At 49.1% G+C, this 19326-nt stretch overlaps 1 protein-coding gene across 15 annotated transcripts in view; it reads right to left on the reverse strand.

Annotated features, from left to right (window-relative positions):
- ENOX1 (ecto-NOX disulfide-thiol exchanger 1) overlaps nucleotides 1–19326 on the reverse strand; it is a 577422-nt gene that overhangs the window by 37550 nt on the left and 520546 nt on the right. For all 15 annotated transcript variants that reach the window (XM_053307424.1, XM_053307429.1, XM_053307433.1 and 12 more), the window contains one exon: nucleotides 17794–17853. In XM_053307424.1, the coding sequence (XP_053163399.1) occupies nucleotides 17794–17853 (60 nt within the window). The remainder of the gene's footprint in view (nucleotides 1–17793; nucleotides 17854–19326) is intronic.

Here is a 19326-nt window from a genome sequence, read left to right on the forward strand (position 1 = left end):
GAATCCCCCCTCCCTGCTGCGCTGCGCTTCTCCTCTCTCCTCTTTCTCTCTATCATCTCTCTTTCTCCTCTCTCTCTCTTTCTTTTCTCTCTCTCTCCTCTCTTTCTCTTTGTCCCTGCCCCCCCTCTCTTTTCTCTCTCTCTTAGTCTTTTCTCTCTCTGCTCCCCTTCATTGCTTTATATATTTTGCTACCCTCCTCCTCCTCCTCCCCCCCCTGCCTGCCCCCCCCACCCTCCCTCCTCCCAGACCCTAGCCCAGGCCCAGCTCCTCCCCCAACCACCCCATCCAGCCTAATCGCTGCTGCTGCCCGAGTTGTTCCAGTTTCTCCTTTGCTGTTTGTTGTTGCCCCCTCCCCTTCCCCCCAACACCCCTCTGCCACACACTAGCCCCCAACCACACACACCCTCTCTGCTCCCCCAACCGCAACCCTTTTTTCTCCTTGCCCCTGACTCTCTCCACTTACCCCAGGCCCCCTGCCACACACTAGCCCCCAACCACACACACCCTCTCTGCTCCCCCCACCTCTTTGGACCGCTACTACTGCTGTGTCCTCCCCCCACACCTGAATCCCCCCTCCCTGCTGCGCTGCGCTTCTCCTCTCTCCTCTTTCTCTCTATCATCTCTCTTTCTCCTCTCTCTCTCTTTCTTTTCTCTCTCTCTCCTCTCTTTCTCTTTGTCCCTGCCCCCCCTCTCTTTTCTCTCTCTCTCTTAGTCTTTTCTCTCTCTGCTCCCCTTCATTTTCCACCTCCTCTCCCACAGCTGCAGCCGCACACAGTAGCCTACCCACCTGGCGGCTGCCATCGGTTTTTTTTTTCTTTTTATAGTTTTTGGTTGATTTTGTCTCTGCTTGGGGGTGAGTTGAGCGACACAAATAGTGTTGTCTCCTCACTTCTGCCCCTCCATCGTTGTTGAACTACCCCGGTTGCCTGTGTGCCTCGTGCGGCCGCCCTGCTGTGTCTCAGCCCAGGGTGGCTGGCTGGCGGCGGCGAATCCGTGACCAGCAGTGAGCGGCAGGAGAAGGACCGGAAGAAGAGGGGTTAGTGCGTGTGCGATTGTGCACCTTTTGTTGCCCCTTTCTCTCCCTAGCTGGCGGTTTTAAATAGGGACACCCCTATTCTGAAATGCATTTGGGTGTGGGGAGGAGGGAGGGAACCTTGGAGAGGAGATGTACTGTTGTAAAACTTGTGTCTTCATGCCCATGCCCAATAAAGAAATTGCTGCTGTGTGTTGCGTTGCATTGCATGCGTCTTGCAGGTGGTTTTTGAACAGGTGCCTTCCAGAGTGCTTCCTTGCCTCTGGGGCAGTCTGAGTGGGGTCCAGGGTTCTGATGCGATGCTGCCACTACATGCTGGGCCCATGCCATGCCAGAGTGCTTCCTTGCCTCTGGGGCAGTCTGAGTGGGGTCCTGGCTGGGCTCTGATGCTGCCACTACATGCTGGGCCCATGCCATGCCAGAGTGCTTCCTTGCCTCTGGGGCAGTCTGAGTGGGGTCCTGGCTGGGCTCTGATGCTGTCACTACATGCTGGGCCAATACACACGTATGATGATGATCATGATGTTCAATCCATGAGGCTGCCATCAAGTGTTTGCTGCTGCTTGCTTGCCATGGCATTGGGCAGGCAGAGTCACAGAGTGGGTGGGTTCAACCTCTGTGTTGGTGTGACTGGGTTCTGGTTTTGGTTGTGTGCAATTTAGAGTCACTAAATAGGCTGCATTGAGTTTGATGCTCCCCCCACAGGAGCATTACTTGAGAACCACCCCCCAGAACCCACACTTTGTGTTCCAGTTCACTAAATAAGGGTTTCCTCCTTTGATCTGCAGGTTCCCAAGCGTTGACTGCATCCCTCCCCCACCCCCGGTAGGTGCTGTGCCCTCCCCCCATCCACTCTCCCCCCCCAAAAAAGTTAAAAACTTGCCACCCACACCACAACTACTCCACCCAACTGCCCGTGCCACCCTCCCACACCGGGGTTCCACCCTTTAACCCCCTATTTTTCAAAAAAAAACCCCTCCCAGACCCATCTCCCCAATTGGCTTGGTGGTTGACTCCCAAAAGGACACCCTCCCCCTCACTTCGATTGGCTTTCCCCCCCCCATCAAAAAGTCTTCCTTTCCCCCCAATTGGCTTCCTTTTTTGAAAACAAACTTCCCCCCCGCCGCCTCCAAATCAGCTGCCTTTTTTTTGGCCCCTAAGCCCCTCCAAATTATTTTTTTGACCCTGTCTGGCCTTCCTCCTAAAGTCTCCCTCCTTCTGACCTAGCAGCATGTCTGAGCGCCGTGTGGCGGGCAGGGATCGCTCAAGGCTGGCAGGCAGAGGTGGGAGAGGCCAGGTGCGGGGTGCGCCTGCGGCACGGGGAGGGAGAGGACGCGGGGAGCCTGAGGACACCCCAGTTCTCCCCATTGGAGAATTCTTTGCTCCGGCCCCATCTTTGGTGCGCAGGATTCAGTTCCCCACGCCTGCTGCCACCAATCGCGGCAGAGGCAGAGGCACCGTTAGGGCTGTGGCGGGTCCCTCCTCGCCGGCGGCACCAGGTGCTGCTGAGCTACCGCCAGTTGTTGAGGTGGAGGAGACTGTGGAGTTGGAAGAGCAGGTAGAGGGCGGTGAGGACCGTACGGCTGGCAGCGATGCAGCCAGGTTCTCCCTCCCTCTGGGGCCCCTTCCCCCTATCCTTTCGCCGCTCAGTGGGGCCCCCCCTCGTGAAGCCCGACACTCTGGTGGGGACCGGTCTGGCGAGGTGGTGGAGGAGAGGCCTGCCTCTCCGATGCCAGTTCAGCCGGGCCCTTCCTCCGCTGTGGAGGGCGGAAGGGGCGGGTTGGGTGGCAGCAGTGGGCAGGCAGCGGCGGCTGCCCCCCCCCTAGGACTGCAGCCACCCTGCGAGAAACGGCCTAGGACGGCGCCCAGGGCGCAGGAGGCCAAGGGCAGTGGTGCATGGGTGCATTTTGAGGTCCCTCAAGATGACCCATTCCATGCCCGCTGTGTCCACTGCAGGATGCTTGTCAGCCGTGGAAGGGACCCTGCGCACCTGGGTACGACGCCTATGTGGAGACACCTAGAGCGTCACCACCCAGGTCTCAGGGGACAGGCTGGCAGCGCTAGTGAGCCTTGTGCATCTGCCACTAGGGCGGGCAGCGGCAGTGTGCCAGCCAGCAGGCAGGCTACACTGCCCGTCCAGCGGTGGACGCAGTCCTCGGGCAGCCAGCGTATTGTTCGCGTGGACCATCATCACCTCACCCGCCTCATAGGGGAGATGATTTCCACCGATGACCAGCCGTTTCAGGTGGTCGAGAACAACGGCTTCCACCGGATTCTCCAATACCTGGCTCCCGAATATGTCATCCCCTCAAGGACCACGTTCAGCCGGAACGTGGTCCCCTCCCTGTACCGCCGGTGCAGGGAGCTCGTGTCGGCCGAGCTGCGTGCAGCTCCGGCTGGGACAAGCGTGCATTTCACGACTGACCTCTGGACCAGTGTCAGTGGGATGCACGCTTCTTTCCTGGCCCTCACTGCCCACTGGTGGGGACCGGAGAGTGAGGGGACCTCCGCGGGCGATGCTTCCGGGTCCGGCGTGGCTCCCGCTGCACTACGGCACAGGTGGGCCGTCCTGCACGTGGAGACGATGGACACGAGGCACACCGCGGAGGAGGTGGCGGCCGTACTCGACCGCCAGATAGAGTGGATTGGCGGGTGTCCACACCTCTCCCGCGGCTTCATTGTCACCGACAATGGAGCCAACGTTACCGCCGCTGTCGAGACAGTCATGGACTGTGTGAACATACGGTGTATGGCACACACGCTCCATCTGACCGTCAGGGACGCCATTGGCCTTAAGGAGCTGAAGGCGTCCCAGGAGAAGGGGGCCCGCCCCATCCCAGCTGCTGTTGCTGCCACGGCCACGCTTGTGGATAAGTCCCGCAAGCTGGCCGCCCACTTCCACCGCAGCGAGAAGTCCAGGAGACTGCTTCGCCAGAAGCAGGATGACCTTGGCCTTCCTCGCCATCTCATCCCTACGGATGTGGAGACGCGGTGGAACTCCACCTTCCTCCTGTTCCAGCGCCTGTTGGAGCAGGAAAGAGCCCTTGTCGCCCTGGCGAGGGACGAGTCCTTGGATGTCTGCGACTTCTCGAACGCAGAGTGGAAGCAGATGTCCGAGGCGGTGTCGGCACTCGAGCCCTTCCAGCTTGCCACGAAGGGCTTGTGTGGCGACACCACTCCCTTGAGCCAGGCGCTGCCCACAGCTGTTGGTCTCGAGAAGCTGATGGGTGGACTCCATATCTCTCTGACCACGCCAGAGGGTCGTGCTCTGGCTGGGAGGCTGAGGTCTGGGGTTGACAAGCGGCTCGTTGATGTGCTGGGAGACAGGGAGGAGTATGTCCTCGCTTGTCTCTGTCACCCAGCCCTCAAGGGCAATGCCGTGAGTGCCGACGACTTGCCCAGGTGGAAGGGCATCCTGGTCGAGAAGGTTAGGGAGGAGGAGGCCGCTAGGGCCCGCAGAGACCAGGGTGTTGGTAGTGGTGCGGGGGCAGCCCTCGCGGCCCAACCCGCACCCAGCAGCAGCATGGGCGGCCAGCCGGCGTCAGCTTCCCCTTCCCCTCCCTCTTCCCAGTCCAGCAGCGCGGCATCCCAGGCGGCGCCATCGCAGCAGCCATTTGCTACTGACTCGAGATCCGCCCAGTGGTTTCAGCGGTTCTGCTATGGCGCCATGCCTGGTATGCGGGAGGCTCGACCTGCCAGGCCCCCCTCCAGTGCTGAGCAATGCGTTGCGCAGTACTTGGAGGAGCCTGTGGAGGGAGACGGCGTGGACTGCGCACAGTTCTGGGCGAGCCGCCGCCAAGTCTGGCCGGACCTGGCGGTGGTGGCTGTGCGCCTCCTCTCCTGCCCCCCAACCAGTGTCCAGAGCGAGCGGGTGTTTTCACGTGCCGGGGACGTGGTGACACCCTCTCGCTCCCGCTTGGACCCTGGTCTGGTGGAGCAGCTGGTCTTCCTTAAGGTGAACCTCCCCCTGTTGGGCTACCCCAAGCTGGAGTTTGAGCCGGGCGAGTGATTACCGTGGGTTGCCCCATGGTTGGTCACCTGCCTGGCTCGACCTCTGTGCTTATCCCTACCCTCCCCCCTTCCATCTCTAGCTGAGCTGACGTGACAGATGCTGAGCCGTGCCAGCCAGTCGCAGCGTGTAGTGTGCCCACACAGAGATGCAGTTGTAGTAGTAGTTGTAGTGCTGCGACTGGCCAGATGTTTACAATGCCCACGCCCACCTAAAAAGAAACCCAATGCTGACCAGCACAGGCCCTTTATCTATCCACCTGTCAGCATTTGGGGACCTGGCGTGGGCACGGCACACCCCCCCAAAGTAGCACAGCCCACGGAGTACTAGACTTAGCGGCAGCGGCGGGTATACGTTCTAAAATGCAGTGTAGATATGTAAATACTGTATGTAAATAAACATGTAAATAATTTTTTCTTTAAAAACCCCATGTCAAAATCAAGCCTCAAAATTATGCAAAAGAAAGAAAAAAAGGTGACAGAGGGAGAACAAAATGATGAATGCCAAATGAATTGATTTTATTGAAAATGTTGCCAGAAATCATGTGTGGGGGGCTTGGTTTACATGGAGAAAATGATTGGGTGATTTTTTCAAATGAAACGAATGAATTATTATCATCTTATGTTCATCTTGATTGTGGTCACTGTTGATGTTGGCTGATGGCAAAAAACCCAAAACCATCAGAATAGCAATGAACTGGCTGCCAACACAACATATTGATTGATAACTGTGCAGGGGGGGAATTGGGTCTGTGTGTGTGTGTGTGTGGTGCAGGCTCAGTCTGTCTCTTCCTGTTGTGTGTCTGTCTGTCTGTCTGTCTGTGTGAATGGATGCCTAGCACTGTCTCTGTGTGTGGATGCTTTCTGTGTGTAGTGTGGTGTGTGTCTGTCTACATGTTTTTTTTCCTCCACCCCATGCCTCCCTCCATCCTTCCCCTCTCATCCTCTCCCCTTCCTCTTCACCACCTTCTATCCTCCCTCCCTTCCAGCCCACCACCGCCTCACCTGCCCCCAACCCCGGTCTGGCAGATGATGAGTCTGGTCTCTCCCACCGAAGCACACACGTGAGCACGTGTGTGCACAAATATGTGGCTGACCAACTCTGAGCTGGACCCTCCCCCCTTCAATCCCCTCTACATCCCTCTCCCCCTCCCCTTTCCTCCCCCCTGCCTCCCTGCCTCCCTCCCTGCCTCCCTCCCCCCTCCTAGCTAGCAGCGCACACATACACACACAAAACACCTGTGGTGGCAAACACCACCAGCACACATGCACTCACACTGGTGCCACCACCTCTGCCTTGGGCCTCTGTGTCCTTGAGCAGATATGTGGTGGTGGACCAGAGAAGCATTTCTTTCCAGTAAGGCAAAAGGCATGCACTCACTGCACACACACACACACACACACACACACACACACACACACACACGAAGAGGTGAAAAGACGAGAAGAGGCAACTTCTAGAACCAGCAGCAGCAGGTGAGTGTAGTGTAATTGTGTTGCTTCCCAAGGCCACTGCCCATGCTCAATGCTCAGTCTGCTGAAACTAAAGAACTAGCTACAATCACCCTTCCTCACACGCAGCTCAGCTCAGCTCAGCTCAGCTGCACAGCACACTGACTAACTAGACACTACAGCTGGTGGTAGAAAAAACAGAAGTCTAGATTCTAGAGGATGTCCTGGTGGATTTTAAACTTTCAAATCTGTGCTAGGATTGCCTCGCCCGCCTCCTCCTCCTCCTCCTCCTCCTGCCTGTAATTGTGCCCTCTCCCCTTGCAGTTGCGCCGTCGTGATGGGTTGGTGATGTGCGTGCGCCGTCTACTTGTCAGCTCTCTCCTCCTCATGTTGGCTGGGCTTGCCAGGCACTGGCTGGCAGCAGCTGTTGGCTGTGTGCTAGGCTCAGGCTGTGGCACGCGTGACTGGACTGGGAATGTTATTGTAGCGGCAACACTGGTTGTGGTGGTAGCAGTAGTAGCTGTTGCTGTTGCTGGGCTGGTGGCTGCTGGCCTGTGCTGACTCTGCGCACTTGGTCTGGTCTGGTAATTTGGATGCAGATGTAGGGTGTGTGTGCATCATCCATGGGGAGCAGCAGAGCAGAGCAGAGCAGGTTGGCTGGCTTCTGTCTGTCGGGCCTAGTCAGTGGCAGGCACTGAGTGAGGCGGTGGTTTCTTTGGGCGTCACATCACCCATCATGCAGAGCGGCAGGTCTGCTGCTCTGCTGCTCCGCCTCCTGCTTCTTCTCTGTGTGTGCTGCTCTTGTGCTTAGTGTGCTGCTCCGCTGCTGCTGCTGTGCTGGCAGGCAGCACAGCAGTGGCCTTTTTGTTAGATCAGAGAGTGGGTGTTGTCTCTCTGAGTGTCCTCCTCTTACTTGCTTGGATAGGAGTGGTGGTAGTAGGTAGGCATTAAGATGGACTGACTAGGTGTTACGTGTTAGGGCGCCCAGAGAGAGGGGCCAAAAAGATGGGGTGGCAATTGTTGGGTTGCTCCTAGTATTATTGGTGAATTTTTGAAGAAATTTTTTTTTCCATTGGCTAGAATGGGGGTTTGGGGCTGCCCCAGACCCGCCTCTGTGGGGTGGCAGCACCGCCAAAGTGGGTCCGGGGCCATGGCAAAAATGCCCTCAGTCCCTCCCAGCAATCCCCGTAGAGATAGGAGTGATGGTTCTGTTGTTTTTCTGAGGTGTTCTGAGTGAGTGTGGATTCTGTGATAGCAAATGAGAGTGGATTCATGGTGTCTCATTGGAAATCTCATTTGCTATCACAGAATCCACACTCACTCAGAACACCTCAGAAAAACAGAACCATCACTCCTATCTCTACGGGGATTGCAGGGAGGGACTGAGGGCATTTTTGCCATGGCCCCGGACCCACTTTGGGGGTGCTGCCACCCCACAGAGGCGGGTCTGGGGCAGCCCCAAACCCCCATTCTAGCCAATGGAAAAAAAATTTTCTTCAAAAATTCACCAATAATACTAGGAGCCACCAATTGCCTTGGGATTTTTGGGGTGGAGGACACCCATGGGTGGCTACCACCCACCCCAGCTTTTTTGCCCCTAAGGGCTCCACATTGTGAGTTATGGGCAAGAATTAATTTTTTTAAAAAAAATTTGTAAAAAATCAGAGGAAGGTCCAATCGACTTGAAATTTGGGTGGCAGGTAGAACACAATGTCCCCTTCAAAACCAGGCACTTTTTGTGATCCGAACCGGTTCGGTTCGGATCCGAACCGGTTCGAAACCGAACCGGACCGGGGGGGTGGTCCGGCAAAACCAAAACCGAACCTCCCCGGTCCGCTCCGGACCCGGTCCGGACCCGAACCGAACCGGGAGAACCGGTTTTATGCACATCCCTACCTGAATCTCTGTTTCCCTTTCACTTAAGTGATGAAAAAAGGAGGAGGATGCCTAGCACCTAAAACTTCAATGACGTTTCCACTGGGAGTTATTCGCACATGGCTTCATGCTTCGGGGTAAATGTTGAGCAAAGCCACTTCGAACTACAATCATGACATTGAGGGAAGCAGCCCCTCCCCTCTGCTCTCGGGCTTTGTTTTGAAACAAGTTCACATGGCATGCGTCTGTATTTTCCTTCTAGCCAATGAGGGTGAGGAGAGGTTCCTAAAAAACAATATCTACATTTCTAAAGAGAGCATCCCTCTTATCATGCTAATGATTCTATTCAGTGCCTCTCCCTATTTCCTCTGGCGTTTTCAGAAAAAGTAGTTTAAAAGCAGCATTTTGTTTGAATATACATACACTTATATTTTATTATTTTTGAAAGCTCTTTTTAATATAAATATACAGGACTTATTTTTATTTTTCTCTTGTTAACTAGGCATTTTTAATAGAAATGGTTCTTTCTCATTTTTATCTGTACTTATGAAATGTAAGGTTGCTTCTTCATTCAGTTACCAAATTAATTATGTCCGGTGATAAGTGAGGGAAGAGGTTGCTGCTCTTCTCCTTTTTCCAATATTGATAACAATTTGTAATGTTCAATATTTCTTGTATTTTGAACACTTTTGTTGTATCTTTCCTTTATCCGCTCATTAATAAAAAATAAAAAATTCTATTAAAAAACCCACCACCAACAACAAAAAACCAGCATTTTAAAAATCCAGAAATACATAGAGATAAGCTATACTTCACATCACAAAGCCCGATTTGTGTGTGGAGTGGGTCCAAGAATCTCAAAGGGACTTCAGGGTAAGTTGGAAGGTATGTGAACACACACACTCTCTTTCCAAGGAGATTCGGGGTAGAAGCCCTGTGTGTAAAGCCTCCTGGTGTGGACTTGGAGTCCAGATGAAGCACAAGTATCATTTGCTTTAGCCTTGTGGATAAATCTGCCACCATTGCCACTGGCACTTGGGGAACTCCTCTGACCTTCATGACTCACAGTATATGAGAAATATTACCTTAGATATTCAAATTTGACCTCAGGAGCTATTGGACTAGGGTGAGAGGTGTAATAAATATAAGCATGAGAATGACTATTCAGTTACAAATGGATTCAAAGGTAATTTTTTTAAAAGTTACTTCCATGATCTAAAATTGGTAGGTAGTGTAAAATGTTTTGATTTTACAACTAATTACACTAGCAAAACTTGTCATTACAAGGAGCTGGAAAAACAAAAAACCCTCCTTCAATAAGATCTTGGTTTGACAAAATCTGGGATGTTGTAGTTAAATAGAAATGGTTGGAATACATCAAAGTAACCCTAAAAGCTAAATTGTTGATACTTTTCTGGTAACATGGTTACCATTTCTGAATTTTATTGATAGAAGGAGAATAAACTAAAAGAGACCAGAAAGACTGAAGGCTATTTATCTTTAGTAAGACTGTTTAAAATGTGGTTTCATGTATGAACTGAATAGGTTCTCAATCTAATGGGGAAAAGTGTGCGTGTTGTCTAAAACTGTATGATATTTATCTTATCTTATCTTATCTTATCTTATCTTATCTTATCTATCTTATTTATTTATTATTTCTCTGTGTAAACCGCCCTGAGCCATTTTTGGAAGGGCGGTATAGAAATCGAATTATTTATTTATTTATTTATTTATTCACAGAGTCAGACAAGTGTTATTGACTGGTTTGTTTTATCCAGACATCGAGTCCTTCCCAAGGACCTGGGATGCCAGATTTTTATTGTCAATGTTTTTGCTGTTGTTATAGATATCATCACAGAATATAGGCTGTTCCCAGTAAAGTTGTTTTTTGTAATTGGCTGATGGTGATTTCTGTGGCCCCTATGGTGTTGAGGTGCTCTTCAAGGTCTTTTGGAACTGCACCCAGGGCGCCAATTACCACTGGGATTATTTTGGTCTTTTTTATTATTATTATTATTATTATTATTATTATTATTATTATTTATAGCATGTGTAAATTTGATTATCAATTTCATCACTTACTCAAGAGAGATCTTTCATATAGTATTTTAATTATAACAGGATCACTGGGTTTTTTAAAAAAACAAATGAATAAAACCATTTCTGAAAAAACTGGACATTTCTGCACTGAACGTAAGGACAATCCTTCAGGGGGAGTTGAAGGGCTCCTCTAGTCCAGCATTACATTTCCAACACTGGGCAGTCAGGTGTGTATGGGCACCTTATTAAGCATGACACAAAGGAGACTGTCCTCTCCTGTTTGCTCCCCAGCCCTGCAGCTCAATTTAGAGGCACAATGCTTCTGAACATGGAGGTTCCATTTAACCAGTGGTAGATCTGTCTTCCAAGAATGTGTTTAATTCTCTTTTCAAGCTATCTAAGCCCATGGCTATCACCACATTTTACAGAACATATTATTGTAAGGTGGGGGTGGGAAGAGAAGACTGGGGACACAAAGAAGGACCAGGAGCTATGCAAAAGCCCTAAATTCCCATTACTGCTGCACCCATAAATGGTGCAGGTGTGAAACAGCCACTGCTTCCACCAGATCCTTCTATGCACCCAAGCAGTCTAGAAACCTGGAGTTCCTAAATAGTTTGCTAGCTTTTAGCAGGACTAGTAGGAACTTCATTTCAGAGACACCTTTCAGCCAGTAAGCCTTGTCATACATGGAAAAGCACACAAGCAGAGTGTACAGTCTTCCTGAGTACAAATGAGTCTGAAAGATGAGGTGCAGTGATCCCAGCATGACCTACAAGCTCTGCATTCCTTTTGCTGGAACAGCTCATCCGGAATGTAAGGATTTCTTACAGAGCTTATTTGAATGCCTGCTATACTTCATAAGTCCACCTGGCACGGTAAGCCCATAAACCAAGCTTAAACCAAGCCCTGTCCAAATTCTTGGCAGCCCTACTTTCTTTCCAGAAAGCAGCACAGCTAGACCTCCACGATCAACTCAAACAGGAGCAGTGGCCTAAACCTGCCCAAATAAACTGCATTATCACCTAAACTCAAAGAAATAGAGGAACAGCAACAGGAACAGTGCAGTTTGAGAGTAGAGGACCGAACTGTGCTTGTTCAAAAGAGCAACCCGACCAGTTATTAGAGCCTCGGGAAGTAGTCAGTCAGCAGCCAAGTGGAAAAAAATGCTCACCTAATTTGAGTCTATATAATTCCATAAAGATTAAGTTATTCTCTCAGTAGACTAAAAACTGGGACCCAAACTTTATCAGTTTGAGTGATTCTTCCAAGATTTGTATTATTACACTGACTGTGTAAGGTGAAGGGCTGAACTAAACACTACATAAACGTTACAAATGACCTGCTTCTAGAGACACAGAGGAGAAGACATTGTAAAAATTTATTTTAAAGCATTTATATCCCGTGTTTCTCACCAGAGGCAACCCAAGGCAGTTAACAGAAGGGGGTGGGGGACACATTCTAAACACACAATATAAAACAACTCAACATCATAAAAACATCTGAAAAGGGCACCTAGAATAAAAGCATATCCAAAGTCAAAGAAAACCCAAAATTATCCCCAAGCATCATCCTATCCCCAAAGGCAGAATGAACAAATCAGGTTTTAATACCACAGGTGGAGTGTACAAGTAGGGGCCAATTGAGCCTCCATGGGCAAACAATTCCACAGAGTTAATGTCATCAACCAAAAGGCCCTGCTCCTGATGACGACTGACATACATCCAAGGGAATCAGCACCTGGAGCAAGATCTTAGGTGACGATAGCCATGTAAGAATAATCGAAGCAACCCTTGAGGTATTTCATTCCCAAACTGTTCAGGGTTTTAAAAGTCATAACAAGAACCTTGATCTCAGCTGGGAAACTGATTGGTAACCTAAGGCAGAGCATATAAATTTGGAGTGATGTGCTCCCAACAAGCAGCCCAGTTAAAACCCTAACCGCTGCATGTTGTACCAACTGAAAGTGTCTGAAATCTTTTGGTGGGCAGTTCACCTAGAGCACATCACAACAGTCCAACCTACAGATAAACAAAGTATAGATAATTGTGGTTAGGTTAGACCTTTCCATATAAATTGCAGTTCATGGATCAGCTGAAGCTGACAGAAAGTACTCCTGATCGCTGGCACCACTTGAGCTTCCAGGAAAAGACCTAGATTGAGGAGCATTCCCAAACTACAAAACTGAACTTTTAGGGGATGTGCAACCTGTAGTGAACAGACTCCCCTCCACCTAAAGAGTTAACCAGCAGTGAACCCTGTCTTGACTGACAGGCTGGTGAACTCCAGGGCTCAGCCAATCAGCACACCAGGTGGGTGGGACCTAGAGAGCTGTTGCCAGGATGAAGAGAGTTCTTTGTTAGACGAATTTGGCTGGAGGTACTCAGGTGGACATGCAGCCATGGAGCTTGGCTGCAGGAGAATAACTCTGCAGATCCTTGAAAGACAGAAGGGCAGGAAACTGAATTTTCATCTGGTGTCTGGTGAGTTCAAGGAAAGGAAGCCTGGGCCTTGGCTTCGGGAAGATTAATTTAGGGAAAGGTTTGGTTAGTCAGACTTTGTGTCAAGGAAGCTATATTTGTTTGGTGTGTGTGCTTCTGCATATTTCTGATATTGCTCTATTATTATTTATCTGTAATGTAATTGAAATAAGAAACACTAGCCTACGCCCATCCTACCTAGGGCATTGCAAAAGACTCTATAAATATTTAAGCATGCATAAAGACAACCTATTTTTGTAACTTACTAAGTATTTTTAACTGTATATAAAAGCTGAGAAAGCCTCAGATGGAAGCTGTCTGTATTAATTGAATAAAACTTTTTTTAGTTCTTTTCTTTTTACAAGCCTCTCTGAGTTGGTTTTTAACTCAGGAAAGGGGTGGGGGAAGGGGTGGTGGTTCTCTGGTGCAAACACGTCCTCAACTGTTCAGCAACTCTCAGTTTTCTTGCCACGTGTAGGCTTGCACGTGGAAGATTTTTGTACTTGTCTAAGAGCCAAGGTAAAGAGAGATTTCCCTGGAATTCCTCACCAAGCCCAGGGAGGTTTAAGTTCTGTTGATAAGAGGGGTGGTGGTGGCAGCATTTTGAACCTACCAATATGACAGAATAGTTTTAGGAGAAGCCTAGCCAGGCAGCTCAGCAGGGAGGATTCAGCATTTCTTTCCCTCACATGAGGTGCTCTGAGACAAAGACTTTAATCCACTACAATGTATTTGCTTGAATTTGAAATACAGTTTCAAACGATAATTAAGTTCTCCCAATTATACACTAGCTAAGAACCATGGCATTCCACTGGTGGGACTGCGGATTTTTGTGTTGAGTAAGCTCCAGCTCTTTCCTCTTCTGTTACTTTTCCTATCCTCCCACCTTGTTCACATCTTCCGATTTTTTCAGCTCACTCAACACCCATGAAATATCCCTCCACCCACTGAGCAGAAGGTAGGGCTGGGTCTGAAGAAGTGGGCCAAGGTCCTGAGAAAAAGGCTTTAATCCATTACACAACCCCATCAAGAACAGGCCGAACACCACCCCTTAGACTGGCAGCACACCCAGCAAAGTCTGATAGAGCTAAGTGTCATCAGCATACCAATGACTCTGCAGTCCAAATCTCTGAGCAGCTTTGCTCAGCTGTTTCAGGTAGATGCTGAAGAGCAGAAACAAGATCAGGGCCACTGGCAGTGTTTTTAAAGTGTAGAGGCTCAAGGTGGTCAGGGCAAAACACAGGAAACATAGGAACATAGGAAACTGCCATATACTGAGCCAGACCATTGGTCTATCCAGCTCAGTATTGTCTTCACAGACTGGCAGTGGCTTCTCCAAGGTTGCAGGCAGGAATCTCTCTCAGCCCTATCTTGGAGAAGCCAGGGAGGGAACTTGGAATCTAGATGCTCTTCCCAGAGTGGCTTCATCCCCTGAAAGGAATATCTTGCAGTGCTCATACATCAAGTCTCCCAGGGCAGACCCTGCTTAGCTATGGGGACAAGTCATGCTTGCTACCACAAGACCAGCTCTCCTCTGAATATTGAATATTACACAAACACACATCAAGCATCAATGTTTTTTAAAATATTACATTAAGAACAATAGGAACATAGGAAGCTGCCATATACTGAGTCAGACCATTAGTCCATCTAGCTCAGTATTGTCTACATACACTGGCAGTGGCTTCTCTAAGATTGCAGGCAGGAATCTCTCTCAGCCCTATCTTGGAGATGCCAGGGAGGGAACTTGGAAACTAGGTGCTCTTCTCAGAGCAGCCAATAAAATAATCAGTTTTTTATATGAAAGTCTGTGTGTGTGTGTGTGTGTGTGTGTGCGCGTGCGCGTGCGTGCGTGCATGGGTGTGTCTATATATCAGGTAATCCTATGGTGTGATCTCCTGGCTGCCAAACAGGAAAGAGAAAGCTGGACAGGTGATCATCCTGAGCAGGCCAGCACTGAGGCTGTGGGACAAGCAGGAGAGCAAGGGTATTCCTCTTGCCTACTGCTTCCTACCCATCCACCCACCCCAGTGGTGAATGAGCTAGCCAGCCCCTTCAGAGAGCATGTCAGCCAGTCGGGGCAGCTGATGTGCTTCCTCTTCCTTCTGCAAGCTGGAAAGAGAGGAATGCAGGGGCAACAAATCTACTGCTGGCGTGATCACCTCAACCAACTTCATGGTAGGGCAGCCTTGGAGACTGAAGAAAACCACATTTTAGAAAAGTGGAGGGGAAAGTAGAGAAGAGCATTTATCTGTTTCTGTTTTCTTCTCTTTCTTCCTAAACACTTTGCCATCCTCTTAAACACTTTATAGTGTTTAAGTCATTATAGACACATTATCTTAAAAAACAAACAAACAATTGGAGGCATTTTTCTTTCTCTGAGCTTATGTTGCTTCCTTCTCATCTACAGACACAGGATAATTTACTCAGAAATGGCCGAGGCCTGCATTGATTGATTAAGTGCTGTCAAGTCAGTGTCGAATCTTAGAGACCACCTAGATAGATTCTCTCCAGGCAGCCATTTAATGTGTCGCAATTCTATGCACACTTACTGAGAAGCAAGGCCCATTGAACCCAATGGCTTACTTGTCCTGCAGAGGAACACGGGTGTTGCGTAACTGCCCTTGCCGTTGAGGGGCTCTAGCGCATGTGGCGATGGTGCTGTGCAAGAGGAGAGTTCTGGAACTACTGACCTCTTGTGCAATTGCATGGTTTGTGCTACTTCCACTAGGAAGAAAAGAAGTGGCGTACGAAGTGCAAAGAGGTCAGTGGTTCTTGTTTTGTCCTCTTGCACAGCACCACTGCCACGTGCGTTACAGATCTACACCAGTGCAGGCAGCCCAACACTCACATTATGCTGTGGGACATGTAAGCCAGTGCAACTTAATTCTGAGTAAATATGCCTATAATTGAATAGTTAGATGTAGATGAAGTCTGTTCTGCTTCAAAAGGTGAAGACAACCTGCACCAGCTGGAAATGAATCTAATTAAACTAAAAATTAGAATCAATAGGAATCTCAGTCAACTGTACTGAAAAGACACAATCATTCATGAATGTTAATAGAATAGCATAGTTTAATGTTCAGGACTCTTTGGCCTCTCCTCTAAACTTCATATCCGCGCCCCCCCCCACACACACACAACAGAGTAACTCTTCGAGTTTCATTTCAGTTCAGCTGGGCTCCTCCCTCCACAGCCCTCTGCTCTACTCCCAGCCAGAGCGAGCAACCAAAGAGGGCAATCAAAATGTTCAGGGGCCTGGAGCCTCTTCCTTAGGAGGCTAGGCTACAGCATCTGGGGTTCTTTACCTTGAAAAAGAGGCGACTAAGGGGAGACATGATCGAAGTGTATAAAATTATGCATGGAGTGGAGAGTGTAGACGGAGAGAAATTTTTCTCACTCTCTCACAACACTAGAACCAGGGGTCACCCCATGAAACTGAAGGTTGGGAAATTTAGGATCGACAAGCGGAAGTACTTTTTCCACACAGCACATAATTAATCTGTGGATTTCTTTGCCATGGGATGTGGTGATGGCCACCAGCTTGAATGGCTTTAAAAGGGGTTTAGACAGATTCAAGGGAGGACAGGTCTATCAATGGCTACTAGTCTGATGAGTGTGAGCCATCTCCAGCCTCAGAGGCATGATGCCTCTCAATACCAGTTGCAGGGGAGCAACAACAGGAGAGAGGGCATGCACATACCTCTTGCCTGTGCGCTGCCCAGAGGCATCTGGTGGGCCACTGTGTGAAACAGGATGTTGGACTAGATAGGCCTCGTGCCTGATCCAGCAGGGCTCTTCTGATATTCTTATGAGCAAGGCACTGCAGTCATTTGTTGTGTCATAAAGAGACTAGCACATCTCCTTTACTGATGTCACCATGCCAGTGCAAGAATAGGCCTGTCTTAAAGGACAGAACTGTTCTTGCTGGGATTGGGCAACTCTGTGCCAACTTAGCAATGCGGCCAGTGCTGGGTGAATGGCTAGTGAGTAGGGGTAGGAGCGGCCAGCAGGCAGTCCCCAGAGACCAGGGGTCCAGGCCTCCCCCCACCACTGCTTCAATGGTGGCTATGCCATTCTGCACACTAAGCCATAGGGATGTGTACGGAGCCGTGCCTGGGCGGTTCAGAAGTAGCGGGAGCGGCGCTTTAAGGGCGGGGGAGGGTGCACTTACCCCTCCCACCACTTTTCCCAGGCAGGGGTCATTTTTTCATAAAAACCTTCAGGGCGGCAGCATATCTCCCTGCCGCCCCGTTGCCCTCCTTGGCCAGAAGTGGCCAGAAGTACCAGGTGCGCATGCACCCGGGCGCACGTGCACCCGGTACTTCTGGCCACTTCCAGCCAAGGAGGGCAACCCCAAAGGTTTTTATGAAAAAATGACGGCGGCGGGAGGAAAGTGGTGGGAGGCTAAGTGCACCCTCCCCCACCCTTAAAGCGCCACCCCTGGGACCTTTGAACTTCAAACCGGCCCTGTGTTCAAACCATAAAAGGGCCTCCAAACAGGTTTGTGAACATCTCAGCAGATGCTCTACTACTGAGCTACAGCTCTATCCCCCGGATTCTGAAGATTCAATGCTGAAAGTGTTATTTGTAGTGAGCTCCATTACTCACATTTCTAGATTATTTATGTATAAATATCTCAGCAATGAGAAACATGAGAAAGCATTGCCATGACAAATTTAACACGGCAAGGAAGCAATTTCTTACCTAAGACTGGTTAATTCCACAAGGTAGATTTAAGCATTCAATTCATTTATCTTGAAATAAATATGCTAGAATGTAAGTCTATGACTCTAAAGAAAAGTGGGTGTTTTCCTACATCATTAATTCATTGAAGTAACTTTTATTTCATAGTGCAAATAACAAACACAGGAACATGATACGAAAATACAAAGCTGTACCTACATTTGCCTGAGATTCGTCATGGCCATTAGTCTCTGCTAACTCCTTGGTATGTTTTTTTAACTGTGAAGACAAAAAAGAGGAAGCAGAAAAACAATCATTAATGGAGTATTTCACATAGTTATCACTGATTTATTTAAAGTACCACTTTTTACAAAGCTCCTGATGAGCCAAACAGATGGAGCATATAATTCTAATGAGTTTTTGCTGAAACCAGTTTGAAACCAACGCATTTAAGTCCTGATAGGTTGGCTTTAAAAAAAGCGGGGGGGGGGGGGAGGAAGCAAATCTTAAGACTGGATCATTATTTTTTAAATAATAAGATTAGAAAGCAGTCTCAAGGCATAAGAACTGTATAAAATTGGCTTTCAGGAGTAATAAATGATTTCATTTCCCTTTCTTGTTGCTATTAATTTGAAACTTTGCAGTGGTTGCAAGTTGCTGCTAGCTAAATAGCAGTTAGCTAATGATTGCTTTTGAATGATATATTTTGAGCTGTTTAAAAGGCTGAAGAGTTCTGATAGGTTTCCTTCCCAGGAAGAGTCTGGAAGGAAGAAGTACGTCTCGATGTGAACATCGACTTCTCCGCTTCTGTTGGCAGGCTAAACGCCTGTGCCGTAGTCGGGGAAGGTGTTCTGCTCCCTGTCTTGCTGCAGTGGTTCTTATGTGGTGGTGATCCGGCCTCCTCTCCAGAGGCGTGCTTTCGCTTCTTCTCCTTCTGTTAGTGAGACAACTTCGAGACCTCTCTAGGTCTCTTAAAAATGGGCTCCGCTGCCTCAGCAACGGTTTTAGATTGCGTTTCTGAAGATCTGTGCACACTCAGCATTGAGCCCGATGTCGAGCCTGACCATGTCCCTGATGTCAAGGGATAGCTTGGCCTTGTTGTCGGCGGCCGTAACACCTGATCGTATAATGCCGCACGCAGATGGAGGGCTCTATTTTTCATTGTTTGTCTTGAGAACGAGCAGCAGATCTTACACGCTTTGGTGTTATGCTGCTCTCCCAAACACAGCAAGCACAATTCATGATAATCCAAAGAAGGTAGCTTCGCATGGCATTCAACATATCTTTTAAATGTCTTTTAAAAGTTCATGTTGGCAGGGAGTGCCTCGAGGCTTTTGCCTCGGGGCAGCAATTTAAATGTGCATTCACCAATCCAATCTGTTGGGCTATTGAATAATCTTAAGCAGTAAATAATCCAATCAATCAATATGTCTCTCTTTGTTTATCTGTTTTGGTGGTCAAATAGAAACTGAGAAAATGGCGCCCGCAAGTGCTGATTTCCACAGAAGCACAGAGTATGTGCAAGGCAGAGTGGGTGTCATGAAGAGCTAGTTAGTCTACCTGCGAGGTCCCTGCGCAGGCGCAGAACCCATTCCTTATGAATGCAACGGATCATGATCCAGATTGTTTAGATCCCAAACTGTTGAAACTAAAATAGTCTTCTCAAATTCTGCGTAACTACAGGGTATGGGAGGGAGAAAAATCTTCTTGAAAGAAAATGCAACACTAAGTCATAGAAGCAGTGGCACCATT

The sequence above is a fragment of the Hemicordylus capensis genome, chromosome 3 (genome assembly GCF_027244095.1).
Source record: "Hemicordylus capensis ecotype Gifberg chromosome 3, rHemCap1.1.pri, whole genome shotgun sequence".
Classification (NCBI taxonomy): domain Eukaryota; kingdom Metazoa; phylum Chordata; class Lepidosauria; order Squamata; family Cordylidae; genus Hemicordylus; species Hemicordylus capensis.